The 27,848-nt window shown below is 41.7% G+C and overlaps 1 protein-coding gene and 1 long non-coding RNA gene across 2 annotated transcripts in view; one reads left to right on the forward strand and one right to left on the reverse strand.

Annotated features, from left to right (window-relative positions):
- Positions 1-2,542: 2,542 nt before the first annotated feature.
- The window catches only part of cox19 (cytochrome c oxidase assembly factor COX19), a 50,180-nt gene continuing 24,874 nt past the window's right edge, over positions 2,543-27,848 (reverse strand). The window contains exons 2-3 of the mRNA XM_067429952.1: positions 2,936-3,047; positions 2,543-2,843 (exon numbers count right to left, since the gene is read on the reverse strand). Coding sequence (XP_067286053.1) covers positions 2,768-2,843; positions 2,936-3,047 — 188 coding nt within the window. The 3' untranslated portion in view covers positions 2,543-2,767. The remainder of the gene's footprint in view (positions 2,844-2,935; positions 3,048-27,848) is intronic.
- Positions 18,312-19,487, forward strand: LOC137055356 (uncharacterized). The gene is made up of 3 exons (XR_010899980.1): positions 18,312-18,483; positions 18,587-18,648; positions 18,894-19,487. It is a non-coding gene; the product is annotated as an uncharacterized lncRNA (long non-coding RNA).

The following is a 27,848-nucleotide window of genomic DNA, read 5'->3' on the forward strand; positions in this document are numbered from 1 at the left end:
AGGAGCAGAGAAACTGGCAAAACGTGGTGCTGAGGAAACCAAATTTCAAGTTAGAACCTATTGTAAGCCCACAGAATGAAAAAAAAAAAAAACCCACTACAAGCACATCAAAGACTAATCTTCTTGACTTTCTGGGTGTACAACTGTGGGATTTTCGAGTGCCTGGACTGTGAGGCTTGAAGAGAACAACATTAATACACATTTAAAACATTTCTTGTGAGTTATCAAAGAATGATAAAAGGGGGAATTGTTGAAGAAATTTTAATAATTTATTTTTGAGTTCACACAAGAAGTCAACATCTGTTTCTGCCATAATAAAACACCAAAAGACAGTGTCTTTTGAAACCCAGGGGGGTTGTGGTGGGAACCCTAGTTTGAGAGTTTTCCCTCATCAGAGGTGTCGGCTAATCTAAATTAGACCTAAGACCGTTGTTTGTTGCTTTTCCAACATGGCATCATGAATTTGCGTAAACATACACGCCACTTTCTAAAGGTAAGTGGCGTGTTATCTATACACATTTTGAGCTATCCGCGTGTATGTCTACGCCGTGTGATTCCGCGTGTATGTCTACGCCCAAACAAACCATCATCTCCGAGTATATGTCTATGCCGTGTGATTCCGCCAACCTGATCTGACAGAATTAATATTTATAGCCTAATTTTATATTTTGGGGCAACTAACTCCACTCCTACCCTAAACCTACCCACTCTCAACAATATAAAACACGTAACAGGCAAAAATGTACAGTCACATGTATTTATTGCAAAAACGGACCAAAAAACAGTATAAAAGTATTAACTCATGTTTCATTCCAAGTCTTCTGAAGTAATACGATATCTTCATCTGAAGAACAGACTTGATATTATTGTTTTAGTTGTTGAAATGATCGCGCCCCTTTGTGAACAGAACACAGAACTCGATTTCTGTCTGATTCAAATGATACACGCGAGACGACAATGATGAAAATTACGCGATCGGTCACGAGAAACAGGAGGGCCAATGGCATTTTACAATGAAAGCTGACGTAATGATTCAATTAGTCACGAGACACACGACAGCCAATGCTGTCAAAGCTGACCTGACGTTTCTTCCGGCGGCAATATTTGAAATTTATTATTAATCTTTGGCTGATGGAATCGACGTTCTGATCGCTTTTGGGGATTTTCTTCACACAAATCAATCGTTTGGCCTTGGAACACTTGGAGTATTTGTACTTTCTGAATAAATTGTGCCTGCAGTCGTATCTGCCTGTTATCCTGCTTTTAATAATACACAAATGGGTAGGTTTAGGGAAGAGTTTGAGTTACACGTTCAAAATGTGTCTGAATATGTGTGTGTGTCCACAAGGTAAATGGATTAATAAACATACTAAATTATGTGTTTTTGAAAATGTAAAAATGCAGAATGTTTCTTGTGATGGGAAGGTTTAGGGGCTGTGTGTGTGATGGGTAGGTTTAGGGGCTGTGTGTGTGATGGGTAGGTTTAGGGGCTGTGTGTGTGTGATGGGTAGGTTTAGGGGTAGGGGCAGTGTAGGGGGGTAGAAATGGCATACGAATTGGCGTGTCGTGCATACGCCATTTCATGAGATCAGTCTGATTTAAATTTGTTCTAAGACAGAAGGGGGGCCATGTATGTGTGTGTGTGTTTCTTACTTCCCCCCTGTAGTTACAGGGACCATTGTGTCCCATAACAAAAGGGTTCCTCGGTACGGAAAAATACTACTGAGACACTGAGGGGTATAAAAGCTTGGGTCTTCTTTGTTTTCTCAGTTCACACTCGATGCAGGCATTACCTGGTTGTGTTGACTGTGGATTCATTCTTGCAAGGATTAAATCTTTATAAAGACACAATTGGCTAAGGTTTGTCTCTTATTCAGAAATGCAACGGAGTTAACATATTTTTGCCACGACAAAGACCTTTAACTTTGCATTTGCAGTCAGCATAGCCCAGTGTTATATCATTACAGTTCTTGTCAGTTCAGTTTTCTATAAAGATAATTTCTTTTTCTATTTAAGATAAGTTCTATTCTATTTAAATTAATAAACATTTTACTCTATTAATATTGATTATATTAGTAATAAATAAATAAATAAATCTACCTCAGTTTTGACAAGTTGCTCATCTGTTTGGGAAGTGTTATGTAATGTTATGTTTTTTTGACAATAAAGGATTGTTTAAAAGTACAATTAACTGTCTGTGTTCAACATCTTTCACTCAGGAGCAAAAATATGTCTTTAAACTTGAAATAAATAAAGATTTTACATATATCGTGATAATTATCGATATCAACTGATATGTAAAAGCATATCGTGATATTTTTTGGGTCATATCACCCAGCCCTACTTGATCTCAATTAAGTCTATTATTTACATAAGTTTTTTTTTTTATATGATAAAGTCTGTTCAAAGCAGTTATGGAATATTTTAAGCTCCAATAATAAGAACATGGACTGCATTTATATAGCGCACCAACCTTCTGGTTTGTAGACAACCTACATGAACCACTGAGCCACTGCCGCCCCAATGAAGAACAGACTTCAAATGATTTAAAACATTTTAACAGATAATTCTACAAAACCAAATCTCCAAAGTATCAGCATCTGACTAGTGGTATATTAATGATTTATCACATTGTTGTTGTTTTTTATACAGATGCTTGTTAATATGCATAAAGCATATATCAGTTTGCCAGGTGACATGGAGAGAGACATAAAATAAAATGATCAAAACAAGAAAACGTGAACATCATACAAAATTATATTTTTGTTTAATTTTCTTCCGTTGAATCCTCCATCAAGTCCTTAAAGCCAAGTTTTTCAAGGGGCTCCTTTGCCATTAACTGTCTGTGAAGTAAACAAAACATTTACGATTCTGGTCAAATGCATTAGGAAATAATTTGCCAATTGTAGCTTAAATCATATTAGGAAAAACTCGCCTGTCCATCCTGCACTCCAGATACTCCTTTGACTCTGTCCGACAGCACGAGTTGTCAAAATGGTTGTCTCTGAGGCATCGCATATATAGCTCTTTGAATGATTTACATTCACCTGTGTACACAAAATATAATATAATTTTCACAATAGTATTACTGTGAAAATATACACAGATCAGGCATTACATTATAACATATGTACATCATGACAGGTGAAGTGAATAACCCTGATTATCTCTTCATCACAGCATTTGTTAGTTGGTGGAATGTATTAGGCAGCAAGTGAATATATTGACCTCAAAGTTGGATGTGTTAAACACAGGAAAAATGGGCCAGCGTAAGGATTGTTGGCTAGACGACTGGGTCAGAGCATCTCCAAAACTGCAGCTCTTGTAGGGTGTTTCCAGCCTGCTGTGTCAGTATCAATCAAAAGTGGTCCAAGTGTAGCATGTGGCTCGATTGTAATGACTACGCCACCCCGGATTAATGGGGAAAACCTTCCAAATAAAGCATGCAAGTGCGTTCCACTTAGAGAGGCAAGAGGCATGGGTTCCGTACAAAAATATATTTTTTAAAGAAAGTTGGCCAACAATTATTTAAAACCACAGGGACAAGTGTCATGGACTGAAAATAGGGAAAACAAAATAAATTAAAGCTGCAAGCAGCATTTAGCGGGGTTCAAGCATTTAAAGGCCTTTAAACAGTTTAGATCTTTTGCATTTACGGCCTTTAAGCAGTAAAATAATTAAAACAGAGCTCAGATGAAATTGTGATAAATTGACAAAATATGATTTTTAAAGTTATAATAGGTTTAATAGTGATTAGCATGTTGTTTACATGATTAACATGTTGTTAGCATAATGCTAGCAACATGATTAACATGTTGTTCATTAGCATAATAGTCAATTGGCATAATGTTATCATGATGGTAACACAATTAGCATGATAAAATAATGTTAACATGATTAACATGATTAGCATGTTTGGTGGCATTAAGCTAATACGATTAACATGTTAACATGATGTTAACACAATTAGCATAATGCTAACATGATGTTACCACAAATAACATGATGTTAACATGATTAGCATGTTTTTAACATTATGCTAATATGATTAACATGATGCTAGCATGATGATAACATGATTAGCATGCTGTTTGCATTATGCTAACATGATTAACATGTTGCTAGGTGGTTGCTAGGGTGTTCTTGATGGTTGCTAGGGTATTTTGGGTGGTTGCTATGGTGTTGCTAGGCAGTTAGTTGTCACAGATGGTTACTATAGTGTTTGTAGAGTTCTTACTATGTTCTTTGCCTGATTTAACACTTAGCTAATCACTTTTAGTATGTAGCTATTCACTGCTAACATGTGTAGCATGTTGGAAGTGCTGTTTGCTAACATAAGTCAAAAGACCCAACCCCCATGTCTCTATGATGTTCTGAAGCAGTGTTCTAGGTGGTTGGTAGGGCAATGCTAGGCGGTTGCTAGGGTATTCTGGGTGGTTGCTATGGCGTTGTTAGGCAGTTGCTAAGTTGTTCTGTGTGGTTGCTAGGCAGTTGTTAAGGTATTCTGGGTGGTTGCTATGGTGTTTCTAGGCAGTTGGTAGTTGTCACAGTTGGTTACTATGGAGTTTTTATAGAGTTCTTAATATGTTTTAGCCTGGTTTTATCACTTAGATAATCACTATTAGTATGTAGCTATTCACTGCTAGCATGTGTAGCATGTTGGAAGTGCTGTTTGCTAGCATGACAGACAGACAGAGACAGACACACACACACACTTCTGTTTTACATATGAATATATTAAATAATGCTTACATACTGTAGACATATAGATATTTGAAATAAATGATAGGTAACAAATTGCTTATTCAATGTTTTCCCCTTTAAATGCAGGTGTTATTTTAATCGTAATGTAATATTGTAAAAAATAAAAAAATACATTAAACTGGTAAACATTGACAACATTTTATTTGCAATATTATTTTAATGATTTTAAAACGTTTATATATATGCTTTGTGAGCAGAATGAACCCACGAGTGGTCTTCTGCTGCCCTCTGGTGGTTTTTGTAATTGTAATTGTAAGGGATATGTAATAGGCCCATTTTCCATGTTAACTCATTTAAACTTTGTAAACATGTAAATATTGTAATAGTGACTTTATAATGTCTAAATAGGAATTATAGAACATGATAAGTAAATAGTATGACAAAATGACTAGTTAAGCCAGCAGGTGGCAGCAGAGCACCACTCATTGGCTCATTTTCTTTTTAAATGTCTGTTTTTCATTTAATGGGCACATTTTCCAAGGTAATGCCATCAAATGTGCTTAACTCACATGCACGTGTTATTGAAGATATAGATATTTGAAATAAATGATAGGTAACAAATAGCTTATTCCAGGTTTTCCCATTTTAAAACATTTTCAGGCATTATTTTAATTGTAATATAATAATTATTGTAAAAACATACATCCAATGAACAAATTAATTGGTAACACTGACAAAATGTCATTTGTAATGCTAATATAATGGTTTTAATTTAAGTGTATGCTTAGTAGACAGAATGAACCAAAATTCAAAATGGCGGAAAAATTTGCATACCGGAAATGAAATCGGAGATATACGTTTTGTTCGCCAATGACTCAGCTTTCCAATGATATAAGACACTTGAGTGTGGACCAAATAGTTTAGGAGTTATGAGCCATTTCACGCTTTTGATTGCTATAGCGCCACCTATTGGCCAATCTGGCTCATACTTTGATAACCTCTCCTCGATTTTTGTACTACCAATTGGCCAAGTTTCAAGTCTCTAGCCCTTACGGTTTGGTCTGCAAGATGCGTTTTACGGCAGAATAATAAACCGCTACAAATACAATAGGTTTTCAAGCACTTCGTGCTTGAACCCCTAATTAATTCACAATAAATCTTGAGGGGCTGAGGCTTCCTCTGGAGAGCAGGCTAGTGTACCAGCAACATGCATACAATTGAAACCACGCCAATCAGAATCACACACACCAAGTTAACTGTAAAGACACAAAACTAGTGGCACGGCAATAAAGGACACCCTTTGGTGATGTAAAGCCTGCAATGCCATAAAGAACGTACTCGGTTACTTTCGTAACCTCGGTTCCCTGAGAGAGAGGAACGAGTATTACGTATGGGAAAACTCCTTTTCTCGAGAATATGAAGCAAAACTTTATTAATAAAGGTATCCATGTAAAGCGTAGTGCCGCTGTACGGCCATAGCCCAGCGCGAGGAGCGCTCTGATTGGCCGGGCCGCAGCAACTGCAGGAACCTATGGTGAGGCGGTTGAGAGGAACGAACCAATGGGGGGCGTTCCAGAAAGCCCGCCGTAAAAGGTGCTTATATTTGCATACAGGAGGCTATATAAGACCCTAATTCGCCATAGGTGTCAGATTTTAAGATCGACTGAAGCGATACCTGAGAAGCATAAACACGGCACGGAACGTAATACTCGTTCCTCTCTCTCAGGGAACCGAGGTTACGAAAGTAACCGAGTACGTTCCCTTTCGAGAGAGGTTCCTCGTATTACGCATGGGAACACAATGTAAAGCGCCGTGTGTGCTGACTGACCCAGTATACCCAAAGCACATGTTAATAAACCCCCGAGACACCGACAGAGGCGGCTTATAAGGGGAATGAAGAACCGGAAGAGTCGGTTCGTTTGAACAGCTGATCGGACATAGTCGGATCTTATGATGAATGAATAGTGCTTAAGGACTAATGTGTACAGGCCAAAACGTAAGGCAATCTGTTTGCCAGGGTCAAGATAGAGCCTAGATGGAGAGAAGCCCTGCTTGTAGAGCTGGAACCTCCAATTTGTAGAATCTGATAAAAGTGGATGGAGAGGCCCAGCCTGCCGCCGCACAGATATCTTCCAAAGAAATGCCACACGACCAAGCCCAAGATGAGGCCATGCCTCTAGTGGAGTGGGCTTTAACGCCTATAGGGCAAGTCAGGTTTTTAGACTCATATGCCAGCGAGATTGCGTCCACTATCCAGTGTGAGAGTCTTTGCTTCGTGACAGCACAACCTTTAGTGCGGCCACCGAAGCAGACAAACAGCTGGTCCGACTCCCTGAAGGGGGAGGAGCGCTCCAGATACAGTCTCAAAGCTCTGACCGGGCAGAGTAGATTCGCGTCCTGTTCACCCTGAGATGCGGGTAATGGAAGCAGAGTAATAACCTGTGCTCTAAAAGGGGTAGAAAGCACTTTGGGTATAAAACCATGTCTCGGTTTGAGAACAACTTTGGAGTTGTTGGGCCCGAACTCGAGACAGGACGGGCTCACAGAGTGCGTGTAAGTCACTCACACGTTTAACCGAGGCCAGAGCCAGCAGAAACGCGGTTTTGAGTGATAAAAGCTTTATGGTCGTGGTCTGGAGTGGCTTGAAGGGGGGACCCTTCATAGCGTCTAAAACCACCGCAAGGTCCCAAATAGGGACCGAGGGAGGGCGAGGGGGGTTCAATCTCCTAGCCCCTTTAAGAAAACGTACAATGAGCTCACTTTTCCCTAGTGAATGTCCCGCGATCTGAGCGTGGTTAGCGGCTATGGCGGCGACATAAACTTTGAGTGTGGAGGGGGAACGACCTGCGTCCAGTAGCTCTTGGAGAAAAGCGAGCACTTCTGCTGTTTCGCATGAGCGTGCGTCGATATTTTGGACGGCACACCAGTTAGAAAACACTTAGAGCCGTATAGAGCCGCCTAGTCGAGGAGGCTCTAGCTTCCGCAATAGTGTTCATAACTCTGTCAGAGAGGTTCCCCGATACCAGTTGATGGGCCATATGTGGAGGGCCCATAGTTCGGGACTGGGACGCCAGATCTTCCCCTTCGCCTGCGTGAGGAGGTCTTTCCTCAGCGGAATGGGCCATGGGGCTGTGTCTGACAGCTGGATCAGATCGGAGAACCACGTTCGGTTCCTCCAGAGCGGGGCTATTAAAAGCACCGTGGATGCTGTCTCCCTGATTTTCTTGATGGTTTGTGGTAGCATCGCGATCGGGGGGAAAGCATATAGCGGGAGACTGGGCCAGACATGGGCCAGGGCGTCCCTGTGTTTGGAGAAAAATATTGGGCAGTGAGTGTTGTCTTCTGAGGCGAAGAGATCCACCTTCACTCTGCCGAAGGTGTTCCAAATTAAGAGAACCGTTTGCGGGTGAAGAGACCATTCCCCTGGGGGAATGGGTCCCCTGGATAACATATCCGGACCCAGATTCAGAATACCTGGCACGTGAGCCGCCCTCAGGGAGCTCAGGTTGTGCTCTGCCCATAAAAGGAGATGCTTCGCCATGCGGTGAAGGGAATGTGATCTCAGGCCGCCCTGGCGATTTATGTACGCTACCACCGACATGTTGTCTGTACGAACCAAGACGTGGTGGTTCTTTATATGTGGAAGGAAAGCTCTCAGTGATAAGGCGACCGCTTTCATCTCTAGACAGTTTATGTGCAGCCGTTTTTCTGTTTCTGTCCACAGGCCAGAGATCGGCTTGCCCTCGTGTAGGGCTCTGTCGAGTGATCTGTCGAGACCACTTTCAACTTCGTAACCGTGCCCATTAGCACGCCCCTCCGATACCACTCTGTCCCCGTCCAAGGAGCCAAAGCTTTGACATAGCTGTGGCTCACTTTGACGGGAAAACAGCCCCATTTCCATGCGTAAGGAGGGACACGGGCGTGTAGCCAACGCTGGAGGGGACGCATGTGTAACAGTCCCAGCCTGAGCACTGATGATGCCGAGGCCATAAGGCCGAGCATCCTCTGAAAGTGTTTCAGGGGAACACGAGTTCCGGCTTTGAATGAAGCCGCCATGTTCTGGACGGATAGCGCGCGCTGTGTCGTTAGCCGCGCGTTCATGAGTCTCGAGTCTAGAACAATGCCCAGAAAAGATATCTTTTGAGTGGGTGACAGCGAGCTCTTGGCGATATTGATCCTGAGACCCAAACAGTCTAAGTGGTTGAGGAGCCAGGATCTGTGTGTTAGTAGTTGTGCTCGAGACTGGGCTATCACTAGCCAGTCGTTGAGGTAGTTGAGCACCCGCATCCCTTTCAGCCTGAGCGGGGTTAATGCCGCGTCCATACATTTCGTAAACATGCGGGGCGCCAGGGATAACCCGAATGGCAGGACCGTGTACTGATAAGCCTGCCCCTCGAAGGTGAATCTCAAGAATGGCCTGTGGTGGGGGGCTACCTGAACGTGAAAGTACGCATCTTTCAGATCTATCGTGAAAAACCAGTCCCCAGGGCGAATGTGCGCGAGGATCTGTTTCACCGTCAGCATTTTGAAAGAGCGAGACATTAGAGCTTTGTTCAAATGCCTTAGATCTAGGATGGGCCTGAGCTCTCCGTCCTTCTTCGGAACAAGAAAGTATCGGCTGTAGAAGCCCGACTCGCTTCTGGATGGGGGAACGGGCTCCACCGCTCCCTTCTCTAACAGTTTCGAAATCTCGGTGCGAAGCACGTGACTGACGCTGCTTCTCACCGAGGTCTCGACCACGGCGCGAAAGCGCGGGGGCCTGCAAGCGAACTGTAGCGAGTAGCCTATGTTCACAACCCAATTTGATACACCGGGCATGGCTTGCCAGGCCTGAGCCCGACGCGATAGCGGCTGGAGCCGGCGCGGATAAGGGTCGCCTACTAGAGGGAACTCGGTAGCGCTGCCATTTTGTGCTTGAGACATAGAGGGGGTAGTGCTAATGTGTGGCGGCGTGCACTGTGGAGTGGGCGCCGGGACATTTATAGCATGGGTGGGAGGGGTATATGAGTGTAGGAGTGCAGACTGATAAGTGGGCACATTTACTACAGAGAAAAAGCTCTTTTTGAGATTTATTTGGGTCGTCGTGATAACGGCGTTTGTGTGCAGGCGAGTGCGTTTGACAACGGGCTCGTTGGCTGTGAAACTGAGGTCGGCAGTCACCTGGGTGCAGGGAACTGGGAGACCGGGAGGGAGAGATGGGGGTCCGGCCGAGGCGAGACCTGACCATCTCCTTTTTATCCCTGCGGCTAGGACGGCTTCGGAGGCTCGGGGTTCAACACAAGCCTGGGTCGAGGTCCCCGGCGTTCAGGCCACCTGCTGCGGTTCGCGGAGCGGGAGCGGGAGCGTTGGCGCGTTCCAGAAGAGGAGCGAGGCCGGGAAGGTGGCGCAGCCGGCTTAGCGGGTTGAGAGGGCGGGGGTCTACCTTGAGGGCGTCCCTGGCCTGAAGAAGAGCTGGAGCGCTTGGGCAGGAAATGCCTGAGAAGCCTTTTGCGCTTCGGTGAAACGCTCCGCGAAGCCCACGACTGACGGGCCGAAGAGACCGGTAGTGGAGATGGGGGCGTCCAAGAAGGAGGCTTTATCCGTGTCCTTCATCTCGGTCAAATTCAGCCAAAGGTGCCTCTCTAAGACCGTCAGGTTAGCCATATTTTACCCAATGGCTTGTGCGGTGGCTTTAGTAGCGCGAAGGGCCAAGTCCGTCGCGCTGCGAAGGTCCTTCAAAACCTCGGAGTCGGGGACAGACTCGTCCAAGGAGCGGAAAAGTCTGGCCTGGAACACTTGAAGGACAGCCATGGTGTAAAGGGCCGCGGAAGCCTGGCCAGCGGAGGCATATGCCCGGCCAGCGAGAGCAGAGGTGAGCGGCAGGGCTTGGACGGGTGCTGCGCCCTGGACTGCCATCCTCTGGAGGAGGAGGGCGGGCAGAGGTGCGCGGCGACAGCCTCCTCGAGGGGGGAAGAGACTCGTAGCCTTTTTCCTTAGCGCCGTCAACGATGGAGAGCGCTGGCGAAAAGGCGGATCTCGCACGAGCATAGTAGGGCGACTTCCACGATTTCGTAAGCTCGTCGTGTACCTCAGGGAAGAAAGGCGCGGGCTTCTGAGGAGAAGATAGGCGGCGGCTTTCTAGGTACCACTCGTCCAGTCTGCTGCGCGTTGGCTCTTCGGGCTGGGACCACTCGAGTCCGAGGTCTTCCACGGCCTTAGAGAGCACGCGGATGAGTTCCGCGTCAACGTTGGATTTGGAGCTCGTGGCGGTCTGCGTCGAAGCGGGGGGCTCCGAGACAGAAACTGACCACTCGCTACCAAAAGCGGCTGTGGAGAGGCTGTCCACGTCTTCCTCTGGCGACGGGCCACCGAAGGAAACCGAACAGGCCGCTGCATGAGAGGGACGCTGTTCCTCCTGGGTGAAGGTGACCGGCAAGGGCGAGGCACGCGGGGAGTCATCCGGCGTGCAGTCGCCCGACCGTTCTGGCAGTCTCTGGTCGCGGCGTTTCTTGCGGCGCGGCCCAGCAGCAGGAGGAGGGACCTGGTCGAAGGTGGCGAGGCGAGCCCGAAGGGTCTGCAGCGCCATCACATCGCACTCGGGGCAGCCGCCCTGAGAAAGCGCGAGCTGCGCGTGGTCCCGTCCAAGGCACGCCACACAGATGACGTGACGGTCGCCGCCAAGGAGAGGAGCTCTGCATGAGCCGCAGGAGGTGCGAGGCATTTGAAACAACGCCCCGCGCTCTTTTAGAAAGAAGAGTAATTAAAAGGATACAATCGCCGGATGGCGTAGCTGGAACGGCAGAGAAGGCGGAGAGGGAGTGCGTCGTCCTCAGCTGCAGGTTCCGCTGGTGCTTTTTCAACGGCGGTGCTTCTTCCGGAGGTTAGCGAAGGTGTCGCTGAAGGAGATAAAATCTGACACTTAAGGCGAATTAGGGTCTTATATAGCCTCCTGTATGCAAATATAAGCACCTTTTACGGCGGGCTTTCTGGAACGCCCCCAATTGGTTCGTTCCTCTCAGCCGCCTCACCATAGGTTCCTGCAGTTGCCGCGGCCCGGCCAATCAGAGCGCTCCTCGCGCTGGGCTATGGCCGTACAGCGGCACTACGCTTTACATGGATACCTTTATTAATAAAGTTTTGCTTCATATTTTCGAGAAAAGGAGTTTTCCCATACTTAATACGAGGAACCTCTCTCGAAAGGGAACCTGCCTGCTCAGCTCCTAAAGAAAAGCACCAATTTACAATAAACTCAAAATAAACCAAGTATAAATACTGAAAACTCACATTAAAGAAAGAAAACAACAAATGCATGTAAATGTACAAGACATAAATCACCAAACTGCATGTACCAGACCGTTGCAGTTAAACTCAGAATCAAACTCATACAAACAAGTCTACAAAGAAAACAAAGAATATTAACAATAAACATAAATACGTAAAACTACCAGCCCACTTAATGTTAGATATGTTTGACACAGTCTCTAGCAATTTTGGGCCCTATGAAAGAATATGAGGTTGGGCCCCCTATCGTACCAAACATACAGGCCAACCTATAGCGATTCAAAATCGTTGTCAGCCATTTAATTATATATGCACACTAAACAAAATCGTTGTCGGCTATTTAATTATATACACTACTCAAACAAAAGTTTGAGAACGGTATGATTTTTAAAATGTTTAAAATGTTTTTAAAAAGAAGTCTCTTCTGCTCACAAAGGCTGCATTTATGTTATTAAAATGCAAAAAAAAGCTGTAATATCGTGAAATATTCTTCTGTTCTGTAAATGTAAAATAGTAAAGTGTAATTTATCCCTGTGATCAAAGTGTACTTTTTGCTTGCTCCCTTCCCAACAAACACTTTGCGCGGTTCATAATAGCGCAGTTCGTAATAGTAGTGCGTACAGTGCATTATTGTATTTTGTATGTATCTGTGTGTGTGTGTGTGTGTGTGTGTGTGTATTGTGGGGTGTGTCGATCGTTAGTGAAGGCCCTGACTGAAACCCCTACTGCAAACAGGTAAACTGCAAAGCTAAAAACACATACCTCTGTAGTCTGTGACAACAATGCAAAAGGGGCGGGGTCTACCATGACCCACTCCAGGATGCACAAACAACAAGTTTATATGGGGACACGGCAACAAGTTTAATCAGTTATCGCCAATGGGGCGACAACTGATTGGCCACATCTTAAACTTAACGATGCATTAACCATAGTCACATGATCTCACTACACAAGGAAGGAACAGTGGTGAACCGCCGACGGGCGGCCAAGGCTCATTGATGTGGGGAGCGAAGGCTGGTGTGGTCCCATCAAATAGACGAGCTAATGAAGCTCAAATATTTCAAGAAGCTATTGCTAGTTGATAGAAATGTGTCAGAATACACAGTACATCACAGCTTGTTGTGTATGTGCTTACCCCTGCCCAGGTGAAAACGTCGTACTATTAAATATATTAAAAATATACTTGAAATTCAAGTAGTATGCGTATAATACATTTGTATTTCCAAATGCTTATTTGAAGTGCATTAAAAATATATTGAATTGCTGTATAGTACTTAGGTAATAAATATATCAATAAGGGCTGGACGATATGGCCAATATTTATATCACGATAAATTTCTTAATTTTGGTCGATATGATATAATTTCGATATCGATATGAACTATATAAAAGCTTTAGAAAAACTACCAAGAACTGCCACAAAGGATGTCTGTACCTACAAACTTCTGAAAAATTAATTTGCCAAGTGTATGAAACCTCCTCCTATAAAACGATATAATATTTTAGAAATAAAAACGGTACAAATATATTAATGTTCACCTTTTATTTGTATTTAGCCTTTATACGAACAAGAAATGTGAAATCACCGTCAAATAAACAAGACTCTCACTTCGCAGACGCATTATTGAGCATTTTCTTTTAAGTTTTAAATTTCAGTGAAGAACGATTCATAGCGCTATATTCTCCTTTTATGCAAAACTATACCTTTATCTACTGATGCACAAAAAATAAATAAAAGAAGACTCAATTCAGTGGCCTATTTGTGCTCTGTTTGAGATGAGTGCACTCTGCTTTTTGCAAGGCTTTAACAGGAGCAAATGATACATTTTCGTGAAGCCATGTCTGACCGTCTTTCACAAGCTTTGAAAGGTAATTTAAACGAGAATGAACGCATTGGTGTTAATACATGACATTGTGTGCAAATGTGGAAAGTATTAAAACAAATGTGCCACTTGCCTCTTACATAAATAGTCTACATGGATTATTTTTAACGCTTGGCATCTTATTGTTAGACATTAGATTGATGCATCTATGTCGATGTATTGTTACACCTAGTCGGCACCTCTCCGGCACATTTTGCAGCACACTGAAACCTGAAGTTTAATATCAGATCTTAAGCCCCATTCGCACGGGACTCGTATTATCTGGGGACCTCTGGTGATGTAATAATTGCAGAGAATGTCTGTGATCTTAATCCCGTGCGAATCGGCCATGTCTGTAATTTGTAAAGTAAAAACTCCCCCGCAAATTAGCCTACCTACCATATTCCGCTGAACACCGAGGTCCTGTGATAACATTAGTCCCGTGCGAATCGACATCACTGTGATTTGGCCAGGATTAGGCGAATTGTATATACTTTTTGCAAGCTTTTTTTCTTCCTGTGAGCATTTCTAACTTTATCTTTCACGAAGAATAAAGTCTGCATTCATAATGCGTTCAGTCATTCCCAACCCGTGCAGCTGCGCCCACACGGATTATACTTTCACTTTAGAATGAGTAGCCTATCAATTTGAGAGTAATCTGATTGAATGGTGTGTTTAATATTAACATCAATACTGTTCTTAATGAAAAACATAACAGAACAGTATAGTACAATGACAATCTTGTTTAAATAGGCGCTTTTACATTTAGTTTTGAAACTGAATCTTCCGCCGTATATTGTCTTCTCACTCGTGATAAATGAAATAAATAATAAATGATTCCTGCCGCTGGTCTGAGCTCAGTTCATGGCGTCTGTTCACTAACTGAACGAAATTATATTTATTTATTAGGCTACTGTAAAATAATCAAAACGATATCGATGCCTGTTTATGATTTCATACAGCTATCTATAACGAAGACTTGACATCATAACCGGGAGAAGTCAGTAAATTCGAGTAAAATCACAGGCTTTGCTTATCCCGTGCGAATGCGCCACGCAAAACTCAGATGTGGAGGAGTCATTTCTAAATCACACAGGTCCCTAGATAAATACTAATCCTGTGCGAATCGTGCTTTAGATAGACGAACCACTTCCACGCCACTAAAGAAAGTTAGTCTTTCTTCTCTTATCAACTATTTATTTCTCCTTACTTGTGGAAGCTCGTTCAGTCACATTTGTGTTGTGGTCAGGGAAACTCTCTTTGTAGCTAACGTGCCGTGTTTTATCTATCAGCCTACTACTGCTGAGCACTGGCTGCGTGTCCGTGGTGTACGTCATCACGCAAGAAGCCAATCGTGTTCTGCTCTTTCTGATGGCTGCGCCCTGAACGTCAGTCATATCGAAATATCGGAAATGTGTTTAAAAATCATATCACCATTATTGAAAAAAAATATATCGCGATATATATTGATATTGAATTATTGTCCAGCCCTAATATCAATCAATCAATCAACTTTATTTATATAGCGCTTTTACAATCACGATTGTGTCAAAGCAGCTTCACAGAGTCAAACAGGACAATATTGCAACAAAATTTGATTTGGCTGTACAGTCGTTCTGGAGAAAACAGTGATGTTATCAGCTTATTTTCATTTATCATATAGCGACAATGTTGCAGATCAGTATTATAGTTTATAGAATTAAATAAGACTAATAAATACATTTTATTTGTATATTTAGTTGAATAACTTAGATCATAATTTTAGTGTCCCCGACTGAGCAAGCCAAGCGAAAGGCGACAGTGGCAAGGAACCAAAACTTGAAAAAGAAAAAGACAAAAGAAAAATAAACCTTCAAGTTCTCAACGGCGTTGATAAACACACTAAAACGTGATTATGCGTCTTGATAGCACGCCAAAATGGCATACGAATTGGCGCGTCATACATGCGCCATTTCATGAGATCAGTCTGATTATATTGAGAACATCATACATAGAAAGCATGCCGTAATGTAAGCTACCTTACCCTGTAAACTTTAGCCACATTCATTGTAAAGCGTGCATGCGTTTCAAACTACACTCACTTCTTCTGGAGGGGCAGCAGGAACACGAAGTGCTGGTGCGTTGCCAACCTTTTTTTCAAGAGCAGCTTCTTAGCAAAATCTGCTTCGCACTGACCATCAGTATATAAAGCAGTCTGGTGAGAAATTATTCGCACGGCGCAAACATGAAATGATGAAATGATGAACTGGCACCCCGACTTAGCCTGGTTTCTCCCAAGATTTTTTTTCTCCATCCTGCCTCTGAAGGAATTTTGGTTCCTTGCCACCGTTGCCTTTGGCTTGGCTTGCTCAGTTGGAGACACCTAAATTTCAACTACATTACCGATCTGCTCGCATTGACACTACATGATAATTGAAATTAGCTGGATAACATCACTGTTTTCAACAGAGCAGTTGTACAAAATCTATTGCCTTATTTTCCTGTTAACACTGTGAAGCTGCTTTGAAACTGGACTTGTTAAAAGCGCTATATAAATAAAGGCGACTTGACTTGACCAGCTAGTGGCACTATGAATAACTAAAATTTTGCCGAAACATCAGACTTTGTCAGGACAGGATGTTCAACAAAACTCAAGATCTTTGAAATTTAACATCACTAAGGCTATTAACTATTAGACTGACCAAATATGATGTTGTTTTGGTTCAATCTTAATGAGCAGTTAATCACAGTTTACTCTTGCCCACAGGTGACAATATAACTGACTAAATATTAGCATGTACACCACCATCCGTGCTCGGGCCCTAATTAAATCAACAACAATAAAATAAAACATACAAATCCCATTAAATGTCCATTCCTTTTAAAACTCATTTTACTTCTTAAAATATGTAAAATCGAATAGTAGTTCATTCCATATTTTTATTCCGATTGAGACGAAACCAGCGGCAGAAGTTCGGAAACATAGGTCGATAGCTATACACTAATGCCCAAACGTCAAAATATTGATAGTAAGGGGTAAGATCCAATCAAAGTCAGAAGACAGTCATTTTTTAGGTGTTTTTTCGTACAACTGTTTATAACTCCAAAACAAAATGAGATATTTTCACCAAACTCGACACACATATGTATGAGCTCACTCTGAGGACATATAAAAAAATCGTGGGATTCTGCCTCTTGTTGGCGCTATAATAGAACAAAACATGAAATTCCCATTTACTTCAATGCAAAACAGTTGTCATATACCACAGCAACGCAGTTGACCTATAATGCAAAAAAATACTCTTGAGACTATCTCTGCAATGGTTTGACATATTGACACCAAACTTTGCATGTGCCATTGCCACCTCAGTCTGACTACACTACATCAGTTTCGTAATAGTGCCATCTATTGGTCAAAAGTGATAAACCATTAAATCATTATTATTGACTGTATTTAAAATTGTACTGCTATTTTGCCTAAAATCAACTTAATAGCTCCTTAATGACTCATTGTTGCAGTTGGTTTGAGACTTCTAGCCATGCTGGCATGTCTTGTCTTCTTCTTTGCACTTGGTCCCGATAATGGCTGATTGCAGCTATATTTATTATTATTATTATTAGCCTATTATTATTAAAGCAGCACTAGGTAACTTTTGCTCTCTGGGTCCCCCTACAGTTGGGAAACATTATTGTCCTCTACTACTGTCGAAATATTTGAATATTTATTTATTTACATACAAGATTTGTGGCTTTGTGTTCAAATCAAGCCTGCAGCACCCCTTTCAGAAACTGAAATTGATCGCCTCGATCACCCCCAGGTGGCTGGTCCCAGTACAACCGCCCCTCTGTGTTCTCTAATGGACGTGAGGCAAACTAAATAAAATTACACTTCAAATATTTTTTTCCCCAAAGTTAGTTTGTCATTGTAGGCAGTTATCATCACGATTCATTTCAAGTGTTCGTTTTTAAAATGAGTTTTAGTTTTAGTCAGTTGATGCTGTAAAAATGGGGGGTGTGACGTCATGATTGACAGCTGAGATCGACATCTTCTCTGAGTGAAGTTGTCACTGAGGCACTAGCAGACTTTTGTCAGGATTTTTGGGAGCAGATTAGCCTGACAAGCCAGACCAACATCAAGATGTTTGTATGAGGTGCCCCTAGGGACATTATTCAGAATTGCCATGCATATACATGTGCTTTTCCTCTCACATACACATATGAAACGAAATTCATTCTCATTCTATAATGAAATGCTCACACACATACAAGTGAAATGCTTTACAAACACAACTGAAACGCGATTATACATACAACTGAAAATGTTATGCTCTCACACATACAAGTGAAATATGCTTTTACACACAACTGAAATGCCCTCTCACACACACAACTGAAACGCGCTCATACATACAACTGAAAATGTTACGCTCACACACACAACTGAAACGCTCTCATACATACAACTAAAAATGTTACGCTCACACACACACAACTGAAACGCTCTCATACATACAACTGAAAATGTTACGCTCACACACACATTTGAAATGCGCTCACACACACAACTGAAACGCTCTAATATACAACTGAAAGCGTCGCAGAGTTGCCATGGATACGATGCAGCAGCAACCGACAAACTACAAAACTCCCTCTGTTGTTTTTCCCCCACTGCTTTCAGGTGAGTTTATTCTCTCTAAAGTTACACAAATAATACACACAGCTTTTCCTAACACTTTTCTTACGTGTAATTGACACTCTTCTGTTGATTATTTACTTTATAGAAATGTAACAACGTTATTGTCTTCGAGAAAGTTCGTTAGCATCTCAACTGTTTTCAGAGCAGGTAACGTAACTTAAGCTCTTATTAATAAAGTTTGTGCTTTTAACATATTTATGGGTTAACATATTAGAGCCGAGGTGTTGAACTTGACAGTTTTGTAAAGGTTTTGCTGGAAATTGAACTGGTCATTAGAAGTTGGCTTATTCATTTAATGTTAGTTAAATGTGTGCGCTGTTAATCGATGACATCAATCGATGAATGCGAAAAATGCGAATGTGAAACTATGTAAAAATGTTCTGTGATTTCAGGAGGGACAAAGTAACCACTCTACCTCTCCCAAGATTCCAACATTTCTGGAGGAAGCTGCTGACAGAGAAGTAGGAAACACAGGTGAGCTGATAAAGTTATAATCTCTGATGAAGTAAAAAATAATGTTTTACCAATATTTTCCACCTATAATATCACCATACATCTATCTTCTTTTTATTTTCTCAAATGATTGGTTTTATTTATTTTGTTTTAGAAGGCTTTGACATCCAAACGTAAGTGACACTGTATGAACAATATTAAAGGTGCACTATGTAGTATTTATATATGTGTTATATATTTTGTTCAGTTGAGTTCTTACAATATCCCAAATGTTTCCAACTATTTGTAAATTGTGAGAAAATTGCTATTTTAACCAAGGACCCGTGGCGTCTCAGCATAGCGTTTGAGGGAGTCGCCTGTCAATTGCGTCATATCTGCGCCTCGGCAGGAGCGCTTTACTCTTAGCAGTGTGAACAAGTGAATGCATAGAGTAACGTGATAACATAATTTTAAAACACACTCAAATGTATCTAAAGCCCCGTTTCCACCAAAATTACCCGGAACAATTTGTACCAGGAACTTTTTTACAGGAACTTTTCTACCCCCCAGACCTGCAGCTGTCTGCGTTTCCACCGCGATAAAGTTCCGAGAAGATTAGGCAAATTAGTCCGCTGATGTAGGACTGCGCGCGACTGCTCCTCCAGCCAGTGACGGACCAGGGCTGTCACTTTTCGATATGCATTCGAAGATGACGTGAAATATCCGTAATCGAACTATAAATAAACTATCCGGTTTTTAAAGTGCCATGTAGCGCATTTTTTTTTTTTACTGTCGGTGCGTTTACATGAAGCACTGCAATCAGTTTAAAAGTCCAATCTGAAGGGAAATGCTCCATATAAACACCTGATCAATCGTAATAAAAATGCCCAAACTGAATGAAATTGTAATCGTTTTGAGATGGGTGGATAAACCTTTTCATGAATCGATCAAACGAAACATTTCACCATGTAAATGACCTGACCGGATTACTTTTGAGTGTGCGTCCTTATGTGATGTAGGCTACACAGCGCGCGCCTTCACCACTGAAGAGCACACGTCGCGCTCATGCACCAAGCATGACAAGGGAGGAAATTACATTTTTCTGAGGGATAAACTTTTTATTTCATAAGACGTTATGAAGATAATGTTGGCATAATGACACTGTCCCTACGCCTATGTAAGCAAACAATCATTAACTACTTCAACTGCGCCTGACATTAGAATTTATTTTTTCTGAGATGATTATTACACTTTACAACAAATGAATAGCTTTATAAAGCTATTCATAAAGGCCGTTGAGAGTTGCTATGGCATCCGTAAACACACTCCAGCTGCTGGAGATGACGGCGTTGTAGATAATTGAATATATTCGAATGCATTGCTTGATATTTTAATTCCGTTCGAATTAGATTTTTTTTTCAAAAATGACAGCCCTAACGGACAGTAATCATTTTTGTGTGTACCGATTGAAAGATTTAGTGAACTGTTTACATGAGACGTTATCTAAACCGATCTGGTGTTTACATGTGATGACTTTCAATCGCAATCATTTTGTCACATAAGCAGTTTGTCTGCCACATCAAAAATGTCAACGCTGTTTTCTCCAGCAGCTGGAGTGTGTTAACTGAAGCCATAGCAACTCTTAGCGGCCACCAGGACTAATACAGTATTATATTATAAGCTATTTATTTGTTTAAATAATCATCTGAGAAAAAAAATAATCTTCTGTCAGGCGCAGTTAAAGTAAAAACTGCCTGGGGCAATATACGCTGTGTCATTACTCCAACATTATCTTCATAACTTACGAAATAAAAAGTTAACCCCTCAGAAAAATTAACTTTCCTCTCTTGTCAACATGAGCGCGGCGTGTAAGACTGATTATTACTGAACATAGACCGAACCTCGCAAAAGACTTTTAAAAATGCCAAGTTGAAATAATATGCTGCGTCAGCTCAACCAATCAGCACGTTCAGCGCCCAAGTCCCGCCCTCGAAAGTTCCTGAACTTTGAAAAAGTACTACCTCGCGAGCAGGGCCGTTTGGAGGGGGAAATATTTACCCGGAACTTCATTTAGACCCTGGTTCCTGCGGTCTAAACACACGAAGTACCACCCAAAGTTCCTGGTTCCTGGGTAAAGTTCCTGTGGTGGAAACGGGGCTTAATATGATAAACAGAGCAGCATACTCATGACCGAAAAAGTGGAAATGGTGCAGAGAACAGTGTTCCATCCCGTCATGATAAAAGTCCCGGCGCTCACGAGGCGTGTGTTGTTCATCTCATTAACAATTGCTCCAGCAGCCTTGCTAAGCTCCACAACACTTGGATCTGCTCTGCTTCCTACTACATTAATGTTAATAATCACATTCATGAACGAGTCCTATTCCGATTATTTTCCAACGGCTGTGAGATGAAGACTATATGCCCCAAGATTCTGCTCTTAAACTTGGCATCATCAAACTACGCCTTTGTTTTTTGATTTGCATTACGTCATGTATAACCTTGCGCACACAGAAAGTATAAAAGAAAAGTACTAGCTTTAAAGAGGTTAAATTACTTTGTGAATTGCTATGTTACTACAAATGATGGTTGATGAAAGTCTTATTTATGCTCTACTTTAAATGATGTGAAACAAGTAATACAAAATTTGCTCCATCTTCATTCAGGTTCTGTACAGCAGTCAGGCCCAGCATCTTCAGAGGCTGATATAAAACATCTCATGAAGAACCATCTTTGAGCTGCTCCCAACAGATATGAGGGAATGGGACGCCAAAATGGTCAGACAGCAATTGATCTGTGTTCAGATTCAGATTAGGAAATTGTTCAGAAATTGTATTTAATGTGTGTATTGTGTCTGACCTCAGCGTATTTCCCTATTGTACACCACAGTTATATTATATATATATATATATATATATATATATATATATATATATTATATATATATATATATATATATATATATATATATATATATATATATATATATATATATATATATATATATAGTGTGTGTGTGTTTGTGCGTGTGTGTATGCTTGTTTTTGTGAAATATGAGGACATTACCCATGTCCTCACTTTTCAAAAGGCTTATAAATCATACAGAATGAGTTTTTATAAGAAAGTAAAATGCAGAATGTTCCCTGTGATGGGTAGGTTTAGGGGCAGGGGCAGGGGCAGGGGCAGGGGCAGGGGCAGGGGCAGGGGCAGGGGCAGGGGCAGGGGCAGGGGCAGGGGCAGGGGCAGGGGCAGGGGCAGGGGCAGGGGCAGGGGCAGGGGCAGGGGCAGGGGCAGGGGCAGGGGCAGGGGCAGGGGCAGGGTGTGTGTGTGATGGGTAGGTTTAGGGGCAGGGGCAGTGTAGGGGGATAGGATGTACGGTTTGTATGATATAAAAACCATTACGCCTATGGAATGTCCCCACATTTCACAAATGTGTGTGTATGCGTGTTAAAACACTGTGGTATAAAATTTTTAAATGTTCTAATTTGTTACACTGTTTATTTAAAGGAATACTTCACTTTTTTCATATTAAACTATGTTATTCCCTTAATTAAAACGAGTTGATATATATCTCTTTCGTTCAACACGAATAGTTGAACGACCAAGTATGGTGACACAAAGAAAAGGAAAAGCACCACATTTTATTTTTTGTCATCATACTTGATCGTTCAACTATTGGTGTAACTGTATTTAAATAGAGAAAACGTGGAGGTGTTTGGTCGCTTCTACTTGATCTCTGTTTGGTACCATAGTGAATGAACTGGGCTTAGTGGGCTAAGCTAAATGCTATCAGATCATCACCGCGCGTCAGAGAGATTAAGAGCACACACTGAGACGAGAGAGGTATGTATCAACTCGTTTTAGTTAAGGGAATAACAGTTTAATATGAAATAGCGGTAAAGTATCCCTTTAAATTTGAGTTATCTTGTTATATTTTCCACAATTTAGATTTTTTTTATTATCAGTATCATTAATGTTCATATATTTAGGGCCCAAGCCCTGAAAGGGCGAAGAGCCCTATTGTTCTTCTAAGGATTATTAGGGCCCAAGCCCTGAAAGGGCGCAGAGCCCTATTGTTCTTCTAAGGACAATTTAGCTTTTTCGACTATTCGGGCACTTTCGGGGCCCTTATCATGCTCGAAAACTCTTGAAACTTTGCACACACATCGGAATCTGCGGCCATCAGGGCCGGACCAAAGCTGGTACCCGGACGTGGCAGGGGGGCTCGACAGCGCCCCCTAAAGTGGGGTCTGAAAACATGGTCTATAAATCAAACACACTTGCACGTATATATATGAAACTTGGTACACATATAGATCTCATCGGGCCAAACAACTTTCGTGCTCTAAGTTATGTGTCAGCCCAACAGGAAGTGAGCTATTATGGGTTGTTCGGAAAACGCATGCTGTGGAATTTGCGATACTCCTCCTAGACGATTCACCCGATCAGCACCAAACTCGGTCAGCATGAAGTCAAGACACTGAGGATGCTAAATTGCGAGCAACTTTTGGATATCTCAAACGGTTTGGCCGTGGCGAAGAGACAAATTTATGGCGAGAAGAGGGAAACAGGAAGTGTGTTATAACTTCTGCATTCATTAATTCATTTTGATTAAACTTCAGCTGTGTGTTCGTTGTAAGAGGCCGATCACATGGATATGACTTTTGTGAGTCAAAGTTATAGCGCCACCAACTGGCAGCAGGAAGTGTGTCACTTTCAAAATGCTTTGAAATCACCATCTTATTTTTACCCGATTTACTTCAAACTTCATCAGTATAATGTCAAAACATAGCAGATATAAAGCTGGTAAGCACTTTCTGATATTTTATATACTGTTGCCACGGCAACACATCAAACTATAACGTTCTTTTTCTCTGCTTTTGAGACTCTTAAAATGCTTCAAATTACATGAAACTCGACACACACATCAGACATGCTGTCCAGTAGATATGGGCAAAGACTTAAAAACGGGCATGGTGGAGGAGCTCAGTAGCGCCATCTTTTGTAAAAAAAAATGCAATCTTTTGTCAAAAGTGGGGGGGTTAGTTTTATCTTCAGTCACCAAACTCTGTATATATATTGTTCTCTTTGAGCCGAACAACTTTCTAATTTACAGTCATTAGCTCCGACGAACAGGAACTCAGATATTTAGGGCTTAAGGTGTGAGGACCTCACTGTAATTGCTCAAACCATCATTTTTCTTTTCCCAAATGAATTACATTTTTGAGGGCCTAAATACGCATGAAAACTCATGAAACTTTGCACACGCATCAGAAGTGGTGAAAACATACATCTGATATGGGTTTCAGAATTAAGTGTGACAAAATGGTTCGATAGCGCCACCTACAAAATTTAAATTAAGCGTCATTCACGCTACGTTTCATGTATGAGTATGAAAATTCAGTAGACGCATTCAACAGCCCAATACCTACAAAAAAGACCCAAGGCGCCAAATCTGAAAAACCAACAGGAACTGAGATATTTTGAATTTTCTTTGGTAAATTGGTGCAGTTTTTGCCATTGCCAGACGTTGTACTTTAACAAACTCCTCCTAGAGATTGAATCATATCAACATCGTATTAGCACAGTCTAATCTAAAGGCCTTTGTGGTGTTAAATTGGGAAGATCTTGAGTTTTCCCTGAAGGGTGTGTCCGTGGCGGCCTCACAAATGTTGATGTTTCGCCATGACACAGGAATTTTTTGTACCTCAGGCATACAATGTCCGATCTGCCTCAAACTTCACACGTTTGACAGGAGTCCTGGCCTGAAGACATCTACATTCCAATATTCAGTCAAAGTTATAGCGCCACCAACTGGCAGCAGGATGTGCCACTTTTTGAAACATTTTTGAATCACTGTCTTACTTTCACCCGATTTACTTCAAACTTCATCAGTATAATGTGAAAACATGACAGATATAGACATACGAATGGATTCCTGATATTTTATATGCTGTTGCTATGACAAAGTGTCAGTTTAATTATCGTGTGTGTGTGTGTGTGTGTGTGTGTGTGTGTGTGTGTGTGTGTGTGTGTGTGTGTGTGTGTGTGTGTGTGTGTGTGTTTTATACATGGGCTTTACAGAAGGTCATTTGCTGTTTTTGAAAAGACACATGTCTTAAAATTAATTATTTACTGATAAAAATCAAATTGATTTAAAAAGTAAATTTCACATGATTTTCTAGTTTATAAGTTGTCTGGGTATCACCAGACCAAGCTCAATTTAAGATTGATCAATGAGCATTATTTGAATGACTCTGTTTGCAATTGGATAGTCAACTAAACAGACTACTAAACTCGCCAATAGCGTGCCAGGTGAATAAGTTAGTCTGTGATTTGTTCCCGCAAAAGTGTAACAGAAGCAGTAGAAATGAATGTACAGGTTTTCAGACTGTGTTGCAGGGCGAAGTCAAATCGCTGGCAGATCAGGCTGGGTTTACCCAGTCAGTCTAAGTAAATTTTATAATAAAGTTTATAATAAACTTCCATAAAATTTAGACGTGCATCTTACTCTTACCTGACACTAATATTAAAATCATTGCTGCAGTTTCTGTGATTTGGCTCCAATTGGTCATTTTGTAATTAACATTTTTTATTGGATGCTACAAATATTGAAATGAAAGCATGCTTAATTGCATAAGATTGTAAATAGCTAAGATAGGTCAAAAACACATGAAGAGAATTGTTAGGATAATACAATATCACCATTCGGACGGTATTCTGCGCTCATTTGAAATTGATGTGACATCATCTGACATGAAATTGATTAATTAAATTTAATTGATCTCATAGATGTTACTGTTGTGGTTCGTTGTCATAGCAGCACCAACTGCTGCAGTTAATGTGGTGAATCCAACTTCATTTGTAGGGCACTAACAATATAGTTTTATATAATTAGTTTAATAATTGTTAATAAAATAAAAAGACCATGAATTAAATACTGGCCTTCTGGACTTTACACATATTTGAAAATTACCTATTATATCATATTACATTAGAATTCATCTATATTTAAATTACATCATGGGTGTGGCTTGTGGTCATAGCGGCACCAGCTGCTGCGGTAAATGTGGCATATTTGAGCGATTTTAAAATGCTCTCCTGTTTAAATGCATATTGCCTGTCTTGCACAATTTGGCTGATGCCACCGGGGTGGTGGTGCCACCGGCTTGGGCCCGTCATCGCTGCTCGCAGCTTTAATTTTTTTTTGTTATTATTTATTATTTTTTTACGCGACTATTTGGGCATTTTGGGGGCCCTTCCCATGCTCGAAAACTCTTGAAACTTTGCACATGCATCAGAATGCGCGGCCATCAGGGCCGGGCTGAGGCTGGGACCCGGGCGTGGCAGTGGGGCTCGACAGCGCCCCCTAAAGTGGGGTCTGAAAACGGGGTCTATAAATCAAACACACTTGCACGTACATATATGAAACTCGGTACACATATAGAGCTCATCGGGCCGAACAACTTTCGTGCTCTAAGTTATGCGTCAGCCCAACAGGAAGTGAGCTATTATGGGTTGTTCGGAAAACGCATGCTGTGGAATTTGCGATACTCCTCCTAGACGATTCACCCGATCAGCACCAAACTCGGTCAGAATGAAGTCAAGACACTGAGGATGCTAAATTGAGAGCAACTTTTTGATATCTCAAACGGTTTGGCCGTGGCAAAGAGATGAATTTATGGCGAGAAAAAGGAAACAGGAAGTGTGTTATAACTTTTGCATACATTAATTCATTTTGATGAAACTTCAGCTGTGTGTTCGTTATAAGAGGCCGATCACATGGATATGACTTTTGTGAGTCAAAGTTATAGCGCCACCAACTGGCAGTGGGAAGTGTCACTTTTGTCCAAAGCGGGGGGTTAGTTTTATCTACATTCACCAAACTCGGTATATATATTGTACTTTTCGAGCCGGACAACTTTCTAATTTACAGTCATTAGCTCTGACCAACAGGAAGTCAGATAATTTGGTTGGAAGATAACACAAAGTGGAAAGCGAGCTCTGAGTTTTTACCTTCTCCTCAAAAGCGATTCATTCAATCTCCTCCAAACTCGGACAACATGAAGTAAATATACAGAAGATGCTAAAATGCGAACGGTTATTGGATATCTCAAACGGTGTTCCCGTAGCAAAAGCCTAAAAAACACAAAATAAGCACACAAGTTCCTGGTTCATAAATAAGGCTATACTCCCACCTGCTGGTTATTCTATATATCACACTGGCTGTTTTTCTGTTTTTTTTCCTGTTTTTTCAACACTTATACTCTCCCTTAAATGACCAGTAGAGGGCAATATTGTATAAGTTTTCAAGCAAAAAACCTTGCCTGTGTGTGTGTGTGTGAATGGTTTTCTAGTCTGGTGGGGACTTAAACCTGAATGCACACAGACTCATGGGGACTTCCCAATGGGTACAAAAGCTTATAAATCAGACAGAATGAGTTCTTTTGAGGAAAGTTTTGTGTGATGGGTAGGTTTAGGGGCAGGAGCAGTGTAGGATGACAGAATATATGGTTTGTACAGCATAAAAACCATTACGTCTATGAGTCCCCAGAAAGATAGTGAACCAGACATGAGTGTGTGTATGTGTGTGTGTTTGTGGGTGGGTGTGTGTGTTGTGGATGGGGGATGGTGGATGGGCTTAACTGATAAGAGTTGCCTGCAGCATACTTCAGCATTACTACTGTGTGTGTGTGTGTGGGTGTGTGTGGGTGTGTGTGTGTGTGTGTGTGTGTGTGTGTGTGTGTGTGTGTGTGTGTGTGTGTGTTCTTTTTTTTAGCCTGGTGGGGACTTCAACCTGAATGCACACAGACTCATGGGGACACGTGTCACTGATTTCTACAGTGTGTGTGTGTGTGTGTGTGTGTGTGTGTGTGTGTGTGTGTGTGTGTGTGTGTGTGTGTGTGTGTGTGTGTGTG

This window comes from Pseudorasbora parva, chromosome 21 (assembly GCF_024679245.1).
Source record: "Pseudorasbora parva isolate DD20220531a chromosome 21, ASM2467924v1, whole genome shotgun sequence".
NCBI lineage: Eukaryota > Metazoa > Chordata > Actinopteri > Cypriniformes > Gobionidae > Pseudorasbora > Pseudorasbora parva.